The following is a 16,471-nucleotide window of genomic DNA, read 5'->3' as shown; positions in this document are numbered from 1 at the left end:
CTCCTGTGCATTCCTGCCTTTGGACACTAAGTCGCACTAATACTCTCCTGATGGCATGCTACCTGGGGAAAATAGACCCCATAAGCTTGGTCTGCCCATCCTTGATTAATGTTAATACCTGCACTCTGAATTTCCAGGTTGCTCCAACAGGAACTCCAGGTATAGGTCCATAGTGGTTAGAAGGAACAATAGTGCATTCCTTAGTACGACCAACACAGGCCATACCCTACAAACACAAGAGAGACAACAAGTGATTTATCCCAGTCTGTACCTGTATTGGATTCGAAATTCTTTTTACAGATGGAATTATTTTTACAGGTAAATTGTTTTTATTGTTGATACTTTCACCATGAAATTTCTTCAATAAAGTTTATGGAAAGCAATTCATAAATAGAACCAAATAAATAAGTGATTTATCAAAATGGTTGTGGAACGTTTTGATGATACCCATTTTAGCAATGCTCAACCTTACCTATCATTTGAATCAAAAAGGACACTGGTGTACATACATGATTTTAGTGTGGAGAAAACCTACTTCATTGCACACCACTCTGAAACTGGGGTAAGGGGATGTTCGAAATATCTGATGAACATCTTAAAGAATAGGTAGATTCATAGGAGAATAGGCGATCCTTCAGATATCACTTTTCCAAGCCATATCGAGCTTTACAGGTCAACTGAATTGTGTCCCAAAAAAGACTTGAAGCCACTGAAACTTTTTTTTAATTAAAAAATATCTGTAAGATATGCTCCAAGAGCCCAGTTCCAATTAATAGTTTGGCTGCTACATTCTGAACTAACTGAAGTTTCTAAGTAGATTTCAAGGGCATTCCATATACAAGGGCATGACAAAGCTGTCTGTCCAACAGAGACCGCAGCTGGCATAGCAATTTAAAGTTATGAAAAGCACTTTGTGACACAAACATTACTTTAACCTCCAGACTGGATCTAACAGCACTCTGATCTGCCAACTTGATCCTTAAGGAGGAATGTAGTCAAAGATAATGACAGGGTAATACAAGTTATTTCACTTTGTCAGCAGCAGGGGAAGGCAGCATGGTTTGCGATATCATCTGGGGAAGCAGGAGAGGAAAAAGCAATGCCTAAACCATGGCTTGCCCGGAAACCAAACCATATTTTGATGTCTAAACTCTGGTTAGCAGGAACAATGGTAACCTGTGACATTTGAATTGTGCTCTGAAGGGTTTTTTTAGTTATATGAAAACCAGATTTGACCAATTAATAAATCAATTAAATCTCAGATAATGACTAGCATTTCTTTAATTGGGTGAGAGTACTGTCATAGTACACGTTCCTATGATGTGGGTGTATGCAGTATTCTATTATATGTGTTTGTACAGAAACCACACATTACCTGAAAGACACCTGCCCCTGTATGGACCTCTAAGACCACTTAGGTCACCTGGAGAAATGCTACTTGTGGGGCCACACTCTACAGAATATCATAGTGTGGTGACCTGAAAACATGCATTTTCTGCTGTTGCCCCCTGTACTGTGAAGCATATTTCCCTCTGCCATATGTGAAGCAACAACCTACATTTGCTTCAGACATCTTGTGAAGACCAGGTGCTCTTGACCCATAACACTGAGTCCTCTGAATATCTATTTTCTTTTTTAAAATATGTTTTATGTGTTTTTATACTGCTGTTCTATTGGTTTTAGGTTGTGCTTTTGTTTTAATGATTTTTTTAGACTGTACACTACTTAAGAGATTTTTTGAAATTAAGCAATTTATAAATGTTTTTAAATAAATTAATAAACCTAACTGTTTCTAAATATGCTTTACCTTGCCCCAATCTCGCTGGCTGTCTGTGCAAGCAGATGGCATCTTTGCTTTCTTTTTACTCTGCTTGAGCTTTTCCCCAGCTTTTACAACTTCATTTGAATCATTTTTACAAGAAGGACAGTACCTAAAAACAATGGTATGTTTTAAAATGAATGACAGGAAAAATAAACCAAAAGAGTTCATTTTTATATTATAACCAGAAGAATAAATTAATAGATTGGAAAAAATCACTGATCCTTTGATTCATTTTGTCTCTTGATTTATTCTTTATCATCTCCTGTTTGTTCCTTGCTTCTCCTCTTTGTTCCTATGCTGCTTGCCTTTATGCATATTTGCAACAAATAAATACAGAAATGATCAGGGTTGTGTACTCCCTTTTATTTTGTGCAGAGACCGACACAGTAACCTTGGTGGCCAACCAAGTATCTGTGGTTGCTAAGGCCATGCCCCTCTCACAAGGGGTCCCCAACCTCACACTTTAATTCTGAAGGGCAGCACAAGGTTAGAGGCAATCTATACTCTGTAAAACTGGAATTCTAAGCTGCAATCCTAGTCAACAATTAATTAAAACTGTTTTGCATTATTTACCAGTCTTCGTCTTCTGGTATCTTGCTTAAAGGTGGATTCAGGCAATATATGTGGTAGGCCATATTACACTCATCACAGAGAAGTTGCATGTGGGCATCCTGCTTTCCCCCACACAAATAACAAGAGCAAAATCGACATTCTTTATCTGGGTCTGCTCTACAATGTTTGCATTCAGGACCACTCTTTCCTGCAAAGACAAATGAAATGAATTTTCCTTTTAATAAGAGGCCTTAAAACATATAGCACAGAAAACTGAGCAAACAAACAAGCAAATCTAACTGTACTTAACATCATGCCACCCTTCACTAAATACAGGGCAATGACAGATTATACCAGAATACGCTACACTTGATAAACAGTTAGGACTTCATGAGTCCAGGTAAAGTATCTGTTTAAGGACATTTACCAAAGAAACAAAGTAAAAAAATATGTATTTTTAAATTCCACGCAGGTCTGTTTACCTATAGTTTCTTCTTTTTATAAACTCTAATAGCATTAGTAAGATGTGCTGTGCCAAATACCATTATTGCCTTATGCAATCTGGTGCTAATTTGACAGTTTATGTGTAAAATTATGTTCACAGAAGCAGTGAGTTTTCTTGTGAATTTCTGAGAAAATTAATGCCCTTGAAGAAAAATCATACTTTTGTTATTGAGGAAAAAGAATTGTTTAAGGGGAAAACAGTTTGGAACTATGGTTTTTCAAGGCGCCATCCGTTCAGTCACACACAGGTTCCTACAATTGTGCAATGTTTGGAACTTTCTAGAGGTAGGCTCTAGTACACATGGTCACTGTCTTTGTCAGCAAAATGAACCCACATCCAAATGATGATGTTGGATATGTACCAATCCCACAACTCCAGTGTGAGGGCCAGGGGAATTCTATACCACCTTGTTTGTTTATATCAGGGGTGGGGGACCTTTTGGGCTCCATAAGTCAGATCTTTTTCAGGATTGGCCTCGCAGGCCAAATTTGATGGGTAAGTGGGAGCACCCACCTGTTAAAATCCCTTGCTTAGGATTCCCAAATACCTGACAGCCAGCTGGCTGGTGGGCACTTGGGGACCATCCACTGCTGCGGGAAGCATGGCAAAGAACCCTGCATTTGAAAATGTAAGCTTCTTTTTTGTGATTCCTGCAGCAGCAGTGGTGGTGTTGGGGAGAACAAAGGGGAGAAAGAGGCTACGTCCCTTCCTCTGCCACTGCTGAAGGAAGTGCAAGAACCCTGCATTGTAAAATGTGAGGTTCCTTCTCATGATTCCTGGAATAGCAGTGACAGCAAGGGGGGAATGACACAAAGGGCACAAGACTCTTCTTTCTCTCCTTCATTCCCACCCCCCAATGGAAGCACGAGAAATGCCTGTTTTTTAAAATGCAGGCTTTTTTCTTGGGTCTCCTACATTAATGGTAGCAGGGTTTCCTGCAGCAGCATCTGTTCCCTGAGCAGAATTTAACACCTCCTAATCACCTGACAAGTGGGCATTTAATCCTGCTGTATTGGCTGAAGACGCCTGTTCCTTCCTGGGAAAAGGCACTGCAGCCAGTGCAGAATCGAATCCCACACAAGTCACACTAGCTTATTGACAGGTGGGCATGGTTTAGGGGAAATGGTCATGTGGGCCAAATTGGATGGCAAACTGCCCAACTTGAACCTGGAGATCTTAAATGCCTGGAAGGCCTTGATGACAACCAATAGCTTGACAAAGCATTGATGTGAAACTCAACTGTGCCCAGGACCATGGGATGTTGACTGCAAGTCCTGCACAGTGGGGCCCCCACCTATAAAGAGAAGTGTCAGTGGTGACTATAAATAGCAGTTGGGAACAGAGTTATAAACAAGATACCAAAGAGCAGTTTGCTCACTGCATTCACCACTGCAGCAAATGTTGAACTCCTACAGGCAGATGAAAGTGATGACAGTAATTATTGAAGTCATTAGCCCTAGGAGCCTCTGGATCTGGACAGCTGCATTGTCAAGTCCAAGTGCCATGTTGATAACCAACTTGATAAGGCTTTGAGCTCTGCCTGAGGGCAGATAAGCAAGACTGTCATTCTACAGATTCTACGAGAGTACAGAAAGTACTTCGCTGGTGTGAAGTGAATCTTCACCACGTTGACAAGAGTCTCACAGGTTTGAGGAAGCACAATGCATATGCAACTTGAGTTGGCCAGTTGGTGATACAGGAACATGGTGCATAGCCATAATCTATGCACTCTGCAGTAATGACAGCTATGCATTTCATAAATTCCTTTGGGGCTGTGGCTCTGTGGGAGAACTCTGAGGTGAAAGCAGCAGTCTCTAAGAGTGAAACAGAGGAAGTGGAGATGCTTGGGCTATGTGGCTATGCGAAAGTCTATGGATGTGAACCAATCCCTGACATGAAAGAGTAAGGGTAAGGGCAAGGGTTACCATCCTGAATTTCTTCAGACTTATGAAGGAATTGATGTCCCAAAGATGGAGAAGTGGCCAAAGGTCTCAATTTTTCTTGGGATGGTGAAACAATTTGAATGGAAGCCCCAAAATCACCTAACATTGGGTAATAGTTCTACTGCTCCCTTGTGGCAGACAGTTTTGATTTCTTCCTCTAAAAGAGATTATGGGTATATTAACACCATATGAGGACTGCATATCTCACACAAATGATGGTTGAGCACCCAATGTTCTAGCCATACCAAACCACAGTACCCAAAGTCTGGTCTCAAACACTGGTGAGTCCATCACCTGAACGAGGTCAAAAGTCAAAGCAGACACTCAAGGGTAGGAGTTACCAACTTGGTGCCCATGGGCACCATGGTGCCCCGAAGGCCTTCACTGGTGGCTCCAGCTAGGGCCCCCAAATTCTGAGCTTTCATTTTTTTTAAAAAAGGTAAGTCTCTAAACCTCCTAGAAAGTTATGAAGCAAAATGTGCATGTACCCTTCTAAGTGATTTCTGTGAAATAAGCCAGGCTGGCTGCTCCCACCTGTCAGCATTTTTAGGCAATAAGTGAAGTCAGAGCTATGATTGATAAGTGAGTTGTTTGGATACCAAGCAATAGGAATCCCTGACAGGTTTCCCCCCTCCTCTTTAGTGCACTTTTTCCTGCTTCTGTCTGCTTTTTTCTAATAGCCCTTGGAATCTCCAGTTTTTATTTATTTATTTATTAAATTTGTATCCCACCCTTCTCAAAGCCAGTTTGCCCTTCCTTTTCTCCTAGCAACCAGGATGCATTTTTCCTGTGGTACATTTATCTGAGTTTAGGTTCTCCCTAGAAGTTATTTTCTGATAATACTATTACACAATAGGTTTGGGTGGGTGTTAAAGAATCCCCTCCCCAAAGAACAAATGCAAGACATGAAAACTTTGCAGAGGCTTAGGCATGTCTCTTGCTTTGCAGAAGCTGGTGTTCAGCTCGTGAATTCACTGTATGGTTAACTTACAGTACAATGGTATACATGTTTACTTCAGAAGTAAGTATCTTTGTGTTTAATGAGGCTTATTTCCAGGTAAGTAGGTACAGGGTGGCAGCCAAGGTTTTGGGTTAAGACTGGCATTTGGGAAAACAGTCTTGTGCTTTTAACAGGTGTATCTCCAAAACAAACAGGACTTTTCATAGTAAGCATGTAAAGGACTTTTTTGGGGGGGGGGGAGAAGCAGCAACTAACTGTACTCTAAAATTTTGTGCAACGCCCCCCCCGGAGCCATTTTGTGACTGGTGCCTTCAGCACTCTCTCAAAATTTGAAAAGGTTGGAGACCCAGCTTGAGGGCATCTGCTCTTTTGCGATGGCTAAGCAACCACAACTTCACAGCTGGGAATAAGATCATGGATCTCAGCAAAGTTGACTGACAAAAGGTTTGTGCCTGTGATGATCAAGATACTGAATGCCTAGATAAACCTCTTGTCACGGGTGAGGTGATAACACCCATGGCCAATGCCAAGGACAGGTTAACTCCTCCAAAGGGTGATGCCATAGCTAGGCCAGAAGAGGCTACCATTATACCAGTGACCTCTTGGTCTGATGAGATGGTCTCTAGTGCCAACAATTATATGGATGGAACTGAGATGAAGCAAATTCACCAAGTTTGTGGGACTTTGGAAATCTTCATCATCTGCCTGCAAGAGGACCCCATAGCATCATTTCCAGCTGAGACAAGCAGTTCTGGTGTGCCTGCCTGGTTAAAAACAGACAGTGAAGGTATGTATTCATTACGTGCCCCTCACCAAGGCAAAAGAGGCAGTGGTCATGCCCTGTCAGTACAAGGCAACTTGCAGCCATAGTGTTACACTTCCGAAAAGATTCCTGTTGTGCCATAAGCACCTGCTTAAGAACATCAAAGGCATCCACTGGTGAAGAAAGGATTCAAACAAAAGAAAATGGAAATATAGGAAAAAAGAGCAAGACATGAAAAAAATCTACGGCCTAGCTCATGCTTTTTCAAGGGATAAGGAAAAGTTCTTCCTGATCCTTCCACTGTGCTGGTCAAGAAGGAATTTCGCAATAAGCTCATAACTTCGGGTATCCAGAATTGACAGACCCAGTGCCTGCAGGAAGAAGGAGACTACCACCGCCCAGGGAAGGAGAGCCATCTGCTGTGGCTGTCTACCTGCCTGCTTGCTGCTGCTGCTCGGCTACCACCACCACCCTCTCCCTGTTGGACTTCTGTGCTGCAGGTTGCCACGCCTTGCAGGACCAGGCCCCAGGTACTCAGCCAGCTGTTGCTGATGTCATCCACCTGTCCCTTCCCTGGAGGAGATAAATAAGCTGGCTAGCTGTGGTGGCTTGGAAGACCCAGTACCTGCAGGAAGAAGGGGACTACCATTGCCCAGGGAAGAGGGAGAGCCATCTGTTGCTGCTGCTCAGCTACCACCACCGCCCTCTTCCTGTTGGACTTCTGTGCTGCAGGTTGCCATGCCTTGCAGGACCAGGCCCCCAGGTACTCAGCCAGCTGTTGCTGATTTTGTCCACATGTCCCTTCCCTGGAGGGAATACATACGCTGGCTGGCTGAGGCGGCTCCTGCTTTGTAGATTCCCTGGCTTTTTGTGGGACTTGCAGGTCTTGAGTTATGTGCCTAGAAGAGAGGACTCAGAGCCAAGCAGGTAGACTTGAGGGGGCCCCAATTAGCGTAGTGATGGGTAGAGGGAGCTATGGCATTGTGAGGAGGACTTGCCAGGTAAGGGGAATGTGGCCCCGGCAGTTAACGGCTGTGCCTTGTTCCGGTTCTCCCACACCTGAAAGTTTGCTGGTTGCCCTATCAGCCAGCTCTCAGACCTCCAGATGCTGCTCCTAAATGCCGGATCGGTGCATAATAAGATCTCCCTCATACATGATTTAATTGTGGATGAGGCAGCCGATCTGGCATGTATAACCAAGACCTGGGTGGGTGAGCGGGGAGGAGTCAGTCTCTCCCAGCTATGTCCGCCAGGGTACCTGGTCCAGCATCAGGGTAGACCTGAGGGTCGGGAAGGGGGGGTTGCTGTGGTCTATAGGAACTCCCATCTCCCTCTGCAAGCACCCTGTCCATGTAACTACTGGTCTGGAGTGTTTGTACCTTGTGTTGGGTCAGCGGGACAGACTGGGGATTCTGTTGGTGTACTGCCCACCTCGCTGCCCAACAGACTCCCTAGCTGAGCTGACGGAGGTGGTCTCGGGTGTACTGTTGAGATCCCCCAGACTGTTGGTTCTGGGGGATGTCAACATCCATGCTGTGGCCACCTTATCCAGGGTAGCTCAGGATTTCATGGTTTCCATGACAACCATGGGACTGTCCCAACATGCCATTGGCCCAACACATGTAGCAGGGCATACTCTAGACTTGGTTTTTGCAACTGGACATGGAGAAGGTGATCTGAATGTGGGGGGCCTTACATCATGTCATCCCTCTGTCATGGACAGATCACTGCTTGCTAAAGTTTAGACTTACAGCAGCTTTTCCCCTCTGCAAGGGTGGGGGACCTATTAAGTTGGTCCGCCCCCAAAGACTAATGGATCCGGATGGTTTCCAAAGGGCTCTGGGGAGTTTTCCGGCTGATAGGGCTGGCACCCCTGTCAAAGCCCTGTTTGAACTGTGGAACACAGAAATGACCCAGGCAGTTGACATGATTGCTCCTGAGCGCCCTCTCCTGTGTAGAGCTCGTACAGGTCCATGGCATACTCCAGAGATGAAAGCGATGAAACAATATCGAAGATGGCTTGAGTGCAGATGGAGACAAACTCCTGGTGGATACAGTTACACGCTGGTAAGTGCCTATGGTAAGCTGTATCTAGGGACAGTGAGGGCAGCAAAAAAACAACACTTTGCTGCCACTATCAAATCATCAATCTGCCACCCAGCAGAGCTCTTCAGAATTGTCCAGGGGCTATTACACACTGGCCCAAAGGACATGGTAGAACCACCTGCAGCCCGCTGTAATGAATTTGCTAGGCACTTGCAGGATAAAATCTTTAGCATCCGCTAGGACTTAAGACTCCAGTGTTATAGCAGGTGAATCAAGCGAGGTATCCAGAGCACAGCCTTGTCCTGACTTCTTGGATGAGTTTCAGTTGGTACATCTTGAGGACATTGACAAGGTGCTTGGACAGGTTTGTGCAACCACTTCTGTGCTGGATCCTTGCCCTTCTTGGCTAATAAAAGCTAGCAGGGATGGAATAGCTGGCTGGGCCAGGGAAGTGATTAATGCCTCTCTGCGACAAGGGGTGGTCCCTGGGTGCCTGAAAGAGGCGGTAGTGAGACCACTCCTGAAGAGACCCTCCCTGGACCCAGAAAATCTTAATAACTATAGGCTGGCAGCAAATTTTCCATTCCTGGGCAAGGTCCTTGAACGAGTGGTGGCAGGCCAGCTCCAGACACTCTCGGATGAGATTGATTATCTGGATCCATTTCAGTCGGGTTTCAGGCCTGGTTTTGGCATGGAAATAGCCTTGGTCGCCCTGTATCAGGAGGGAGACAGGGGGATTGTGACTCTGTTGATTCTCCTTGATCTCTCAACAGCTTTCGATACCATCGACCATGGTATCCTTCTCGGAAGACTGGCTGAGTTGGGAGTGGGAGGGACTGCATGGCGGTGGTTCCACTCCTACTTGGCGGGTCAGCTCCAGAAAGTGGTGCTTGGGGGAACATTGCTCGGCACCCTGGACTCTCTAGTATGGGGTTCGACAGGGGTCAGTTCTGTTCCCTACGCTCTTCAACATCTACATGAAACCATTGGGTGCGGTCATCCGGAGCTTTGGAGTGCATTGCCATCAGTATGCTGATGACACGCAGCTCTATTTCTCCTTTTCATCTTCTTCAGGTGAGGCTGTCAATGTGCTGAACCAGTGCCTGGCTGAGACAATGGAATGGATGAGGGCTAATAAACTGAGGCTCAATCCAGACAAGACTGAGATGCTGCTAGTAGGTGGTTCTTCTGACCAGATGGTGGATGTCCAACCTGTCCTGGATGGGGTCGCACTCCCCCTGAAGGACTAGGTTCGTAGCTTGGGGGTACTCCTAGAACCATCTCTGTCACTTGAGGCTCAGATAGCCTCGGTGGCACAGAGTGCCTTCTACCAACTTCAGTTGGTGGCCCAGCTACGCCCCTATCTGGACAGGGAAAACCTGGTTTCAGTTGTCCATGCTCTGGTAACCTCCAAGTTAGATTACTGCCTTTGAAGAAGGTTCGGAAGCTGCAGCTTGTGCAAAATGCAGCGGCCAGATTGGTAACAGGGACCAGACGTCAAACATATAAAACCGATTCTGGCCCACTTGCATTGGCTACCTGTATGTTTCTGAGCTCAATGTAAGGTGCTGGTTTTAACCTATAAAGCCTTAGACGGCTTAGGACCACAATACCTGATGGAACGCCTCTCCTGACATGAACCCTACGCTCAACATCCAGGTGACTACTCCGAGGGAAGCTCGGAGGCTGGCAACAAGGGGGAGGGCTTTCTCAGTGGTGGCCCCCAAATTATGGAATGATCTCCCTGACGAGGTGCGCCTGGCACCAACACTGTTATCTTTTCAGTGCCAGGTCAAGTGTTCTTCCAGGCATTTTAGCATGTGTTTTTGAATTGTTTTTAATTTCTTTTTAATTGTGTTTTTAAATTGTTTTTTGTGTTTTAAGATTTGTATATTTGTTTTTAATTGCTGTAAATCGTCCAGAGAGCTTCAGCTATGGGGGGGTATATAAATCTAATAAACAGATAAATAAATAAGATACCCCAACTTCATGAACAGACAAGATCCTGAGCTGTAACCTGCATTTGGTTACAAGGTGTGGGACTCTTGAGAATCTTCCAGAAAGTACTGGACAATGAGAGGAGCGCAACCTCTTTCCAGATCTAATTTTAAAAGTAGAGCTAAACCAGACAGACAATTATCAGAGAATCAAGGACCCAGTATTAATACTTTTTAGGCAATATAACATATACTGTTTTGTTCTGTTAAAGGAACTAGAACTTGAAACCAAGACATTAATATAGCCACATCAGAATCAGGAAACCTTTCACAGGAGTCAGGTTAAAATCCTTGGATCCTTCTATTGGTCGTGAGACTACCAATCATACAGATGCCATCCAAGCAGTCAAAACATCTTTGTCTTCATTAACAGATCTTTCCCAGTAGCAAGCCTGAGCTTTTAGAACTTTCTGCCATTGTCAGTAAGCACAGGCAATTAAAACAATTTTATTCATGCACGCATTTTATCTTTAATTATTTTAAGGGATGCTGGAATATATAACTTGTCACTGTTGGTTTTACTGGCCATACTACACACAAAGCATCTTGTGCTTCATCATCAGATGAGTCAAAGTTTCGGCTTAGAATTACTTGCAAGAGGACAATTTTATCTGTATTTGTATACTAAAACATTTAACTATGGACAGAGATTCAACATGCCGAGGTCCAGTAAAAGGGAACTGGCTGTTAAGACATTAGCAAAGTAAGTTGGATGATTAGCCAGAGTTGAATTATATCCCTGTACGGAATAAAAAACTATTTACCCTCATGTTTATTTCAAGATGATCTAGGAGGTGTGGGCATCCACCCAAATAACTGAGACACGCATTTTTGTCAAATACCTATCCAAGCAGAATATGGGTTAACATTACATGTTTATTTTACATACCTCTACTGAAAGCAAAAGGTATTTGTTCTCTAGATTTCCCTACAAACCTTATACAGATGACTTAAATTTGAAAATAATGTATAAAAGCATAGAAAAGCTTACAAATAATGGAATATGCTTACTTTTGAACTCTCCATCTGCAAATGTCAGTGGATATGCTCCTGGCTTTTCAATCTTGTATATTTCCTCTATAAAAAGGAGTTTGCAATCATTTATGACATCTTCTGGACCGCTGAAAATGAAAGCATGAAAGTTTTGGCAACGTTTCTCTAATTCCAATTATAACACTGGCCAGCAGAACACAGATAACCGACTCTTCTAACACATTACTATTATTTATCATACTCTGCTATTTATTACTATTTTTAATTACTATTTACCACCTCCCTAGCCGCTCTCCCACTATTACTGTATTTAAAGAACATTTTTTGTTGGTCTACATTATTGCAAAAAATTTGTACAAATTATATTTATACAAAAACAAAAAACAAGGTATAAATACAGTACTAGTACAAGGCTTATACACTTTACAAAGCTTACAAATCTGAAAAAGTTAAAAAGGAAATGAAACGAACATGTATGCAGAAGCTGAAAATACAGAGCTGTAAACTTTATAAAATACAAAAAAGGATAGAGAATGTTAAATATAGAATTGTAACATGAACAAATTAATGCTTAAAAAAATCTACACTGGTTTTCCAAGCATGTTGTCAAAGGTCATCTTCAATTAACAATATAAAATAAACCTGACGATAGGGGGAAAAAGTAAAACAAAAATATGTAAGTAGTCCAACACAGTAGCAGCAAAAGACTTCGATAGTACAAGGACAACTGTGCCAAGCCTTTTTTATCAATAATTTTGTAATTTTAAAATATAAACATGTAATCAAAATGACAATAAAGCTACATTAAGTACTTTTACCATTCCCTCTAAAAGTAATCTCAGTTAATGAGTGCTCATAGGAATGGAGTCAAAACAAGGCCACCAATAAAAATTACGGAGGTAGCAGCATGCTCAGGGGAAGTCCAATTTACAGAGATTTTTTAAAAACCTTAAAAAAAAACAAAAAGGGGCCAAAAAAACCCCACAATCATATGGTTATTGAGCATGCTTAGTAATTATGATTGTCAGTTGGAAAAGAAAAAATGAAAACTGGAGGGGTGTATGAAATGCCCTACTTTGAGCTCTCCATAGCTTATAGAATCCTGGAGGAGGTCATGGCTGGCGAACACCATGAACAAGAGAATGCCTGTTATAGGATGAGGATACACAACAACATTTTGTTGCAGCAGATCCCATTTGTGTCACATTGATTCATGGGGCAAGTTAAGCACCAGCAATTTGGAGGATGGCATTAACAGCTACATTTTTATTAACACTAAAATTGACCATTACATAATTCCAGTGAAGAATTTTTAAAATTCATTTTCCACTCTACAGGACCTGTCGCACCAATTTGAGCTTAATAAACATGAAACAAAAACAGGGATTTTAACTAGAAAAACAAAATTTGACTGTTATTTTGCAGCAAAACTAGACATACAGTAATGATCTGGGTCTAGGAACCAAGGTGTCCCCCAAACACCTAAAAAGCAGTGGAATATGTATGTGTATAATTTGGAGCAGAAAAGCAGTGCAAAGAACGGGTGCTTACTTACTCCTTCCTCTGTCCTCAGATTCTCCCCTGCACTCTGCTCCCCCAGCCATTTTCTCTTCGCTACAGTAAACACACATATGACAACACCAACTTGGCAAAAGTGCCAAAATCACAGATACCCAAAGCCTAGTGGCTTTCAATCTACTGTCAATTTTATCAAGCTTTGACTTTTATGGAGACAATACTGAGAACAAAAAGGTCTCTCACTGGAGACTGCTGGAAGAAGTTGAGAAGACCAAGCTCTTCTCTATTGTACAGTAGGGCCCCACTCATATGGCAGGTTACGCTCCAGGCCCCAGCCAAAAAGTGAAAATTGCTGGAAAGTGGGGCCCTACTGTATTCCAAGAGATGTTCCTAACATCTGTTGATGAAAAAATGGAAAGAGATTGCTTAAAGACTGTTGCTTTTGTTAGTCTTTGTGGCTGTTCTCATTCCTCCTTCTGGTTTTGTGGAAGACTTCTTGATTTTCAACTTACTTGTTTTTGTTTTAAGTTCCCCCTGCCACACTAGTGAGGATATAAAATCTGCCAAAATGTTTCATACCACAGGATTATGAGCACTGCTGCAATAGGCAGGGTGTGGGGAAAGGAAAACCAAGGATATGATGACTTGCCTCAGCTCTTTGAAATAGTCTTGTTACAAGGAAAATGATCCACACAATTTTCAAGGAGAAAAGGGGGAGGAGCACATATAGCTGGCAGCCATCCACCCTGAAGAGAGCACTTGTACATTACTAAATTCAGCTAATCTTGTGTGATACGACAGTTTCTCTTTCCTGGCTGCAATCTTGCCTAGCTCAATTCGGAGGCCAAGCCTGCTTTATACTTTTGAAAGGCAGATATACTAAACAAAAGAAAATGGCTTCCATCTGAGGAGAAAATTTACAAGAGTGAAATAGTCTTTGTGCACACTTTGTTTATAACTCTGAAGAACAAAAACACTGGCCACTCGCAAGCGCAACGTAACAGACATTTTGCTTGTGGTTAACTATCCTTGAAGAGTGGAAATAAGACTAGAGACCTTCTATACAACAACCATTTATTTCTTATATATTTCTTACACATTTATATTCATTCCCTCATTTCATAATATTTTTAAAAAACAAAAATCTAAAATTCAAACAAAATTAAAGAATAGATAATACCACTAAACCAAACCAATAAAGATGACAATACATATTCTAAATAGTCAGAAATGGAAAACAAATTGAATCTAAAATAGCCAAGAGGATCAGAGTTTTTAATCCTCTGGCAAGAGATCCATATTTAGACCAACGCTCACTACAAGAAACTAATTAATTTAACAGTTGCCATAGTTACTATCAAAGAGCCTCCTCAAGGTCAGCAAAAAAACACTTGAAACCAGAAGGTTGAAGATTTAAGGGCAGAAAGTTGAAAAACAGGGAATGTAAAATCAGTCCCTCTTGAAAGTATTTTTCTGACAGGATTATGACTGCTTATTAATTTTAGCTATAATTAACTATGCAGTAAAAGGCACCACAATTTCTAGTAAAATTATGTATCTTCACACCAAGATACCTTATCTTCACTCCAAAATAATGTAGGTTGAGTGCTGCTATTCAACAAGGTATGATTGAAGCATAGAAGCAGCCTAGCCTTTTGATTATTTTATCCCTATTATTCTTTATTTCACTCTTATTTACTACATATTCATTACCACAGTTCTTTGTTTTTTTAACAAACACAATTAACTAGAAATACACCAAAAGCTAGTTCTCACTTAAGTATTAAAGCTTACTTAAAAGACATTCTTCCAAACTAGTGCTTGGTCAAAATATAGGCCAGAGGAATGTATGTTTCAGAAATAACATAAATTCTGTTGTGCTTTCAGAAAGAATTTGTACATTATGAGACAGGTGCCACATGGTCCCAACTAACTTATTTTTATACATAGGGTAGATGGAAACAAAAACATATACATCCCAAGTAACATTTTATGTGTATTTGACAAAATACAAGCCAGGTAATCTGAATGGCATTTTCCAGACCATTTTATTAGAACTGTGCTATTTTGAAATAAACCCTTAAGCCAATTTTCTAGCTACACAGATTTCATGGCCTGCAAAGAAAATATATTTCACCATAATAACTGCAAGTCCGTGACACATTTTAATTTTCAACAGAGCACTGCTGAAATATATGAAACATGCTAATTTGCAGTTTTGTCTGAGATTAAACTTTGATTAAAAAAATGTTGCAAAGATATGCAGCTGGACAACACTGTCTATCTCTGCAATTGCTAACAAATAATTTAGTTTGATATGTATTTTAGAGAGTCCTCTTAACAAAAATTGTGCAGTTACATTTGCCATTTCATTAATGTGTACCTTGCTCAGGAAACTAACAAAGAGACCGACTAGCGATTTTGTCCAAGTCAGGATATACAGCAATTAAGTCATTTTCAATTTTGTTGGCAATTCTTATGGTATCATTTAAAAAAGCACTGAGTAGGCTTAGGGTCTGTCTTCTCTATGGCATGAAGTTAAGACCAAAAACTGCTGGGATTCATAAGGATGCATAGTTTTAGTAAAAATGAGCCTTTCCCCAAATTATTATCTTTAAACTTCTGATTCATACTAACACTTCGCAAAACTGTTGTTACTAACACAATAAAGCAATTACTATTTGTTGTGGGTTACTATTTAAAGAAGTTCATGCTTAGTGTTTTACAAAAGACACTGTATAAAAAATTAACAAGGTAATATTTTCAATAAATTTCATTTTATTTTGATGAGGCATTTGGGTTAAAGGGAATTACAGCCATATTTCAGCAAGTGACTGCCACAGGTTTCACATTGTCAATGAACATATTAACAATCCAATGCAGGGCTATTAAGAAGTAAGTCCCACTGAATTCAATTGGACTTATTCTCAAGAAAATGTACTTAAGATCACAACCAAATTCTCATTTAGGTTCCATTTCAAACAAAATCATTCAGAACAAACTAATAATAACTGCTTGGCTGTCACCTGTTGGCTCTAGCTGCCATTCTTATATCTGCTTCGAGCATTTATGCAGCTGCATTTCTCAGGGGAAAAGAGGGATGGGTTTTCTACCAAATATAATGTGCAATTTGATACTTTAGTGGTTTCCATGATAACTGGGGGTGGGAAATCCAGAATTATCTGAATGGAAAGACAAAATATCTGTAGAGATCATACTAAAGGGAAACAAAATTATCATGGTGTACTACTCCATGAGAGTAGAAACTAACTTGAGAGTGTAGAAAACAAGCTGCCAAGAAGATGAAACAACATACCAAGAACACAGGAAAACAGGGCAAGGAAACTCTGTCTACCTCCCCCCACATGTAG

The 16,471-nt window shown here is 41.5% G+C and overlaps 1 protein-coding gene across 1 annotated transcript in view; it reads right to left on the bottom strand.

Moving 5' to 3' along the window:
• The window catches only part of UHRF2 (ubiquitin like with PHD and ring finger domains 2), a 97,371-nt gene that overhangs the window by 23,940 nt on the left and 56,960 nt on the right, over positions 1-16,471 (bottom strand). Inside the window, exons 5-8 of the mRNA XM_061629521.1 lie at positions 11,601-11,710; positions 2,396-2,582; positions 1,808-1,931; positions 119-226 (exon numbers count right to left, since the gene is read on the bottom strand). Coding sequence (XP_061485505.1) covers positions 119-226; positions 1,808-1,931; positions 2,396-2,582; positions 11,601-11,710 — 529 coding nt within the window. The remainder of the gene's footprint in view (positions 1-118; positions 227-1,807; positions 1,932-2,395; positions 2,583-11,600; positions 11,711-16,471) is intronic.

Source organism: Rhineura floridana, chromosome 1 (assembly GCF_030035675.1).
Source record: "Rhineura floridana isolate rRhiFlo1 chromosome 1, rRhiFlo1.hap2, whole genome shotgun sequence".
NCBI lineage: Eukaryota > Metazoa > Chordata > Lepidosauria > Squamata > Rhineuridae > Rhineura > Rhineura floridana.
Note: the sequence above shows the minus strand (reverse complement) of the source record. Positions and strands in the feature narration are given on the sequence as shown.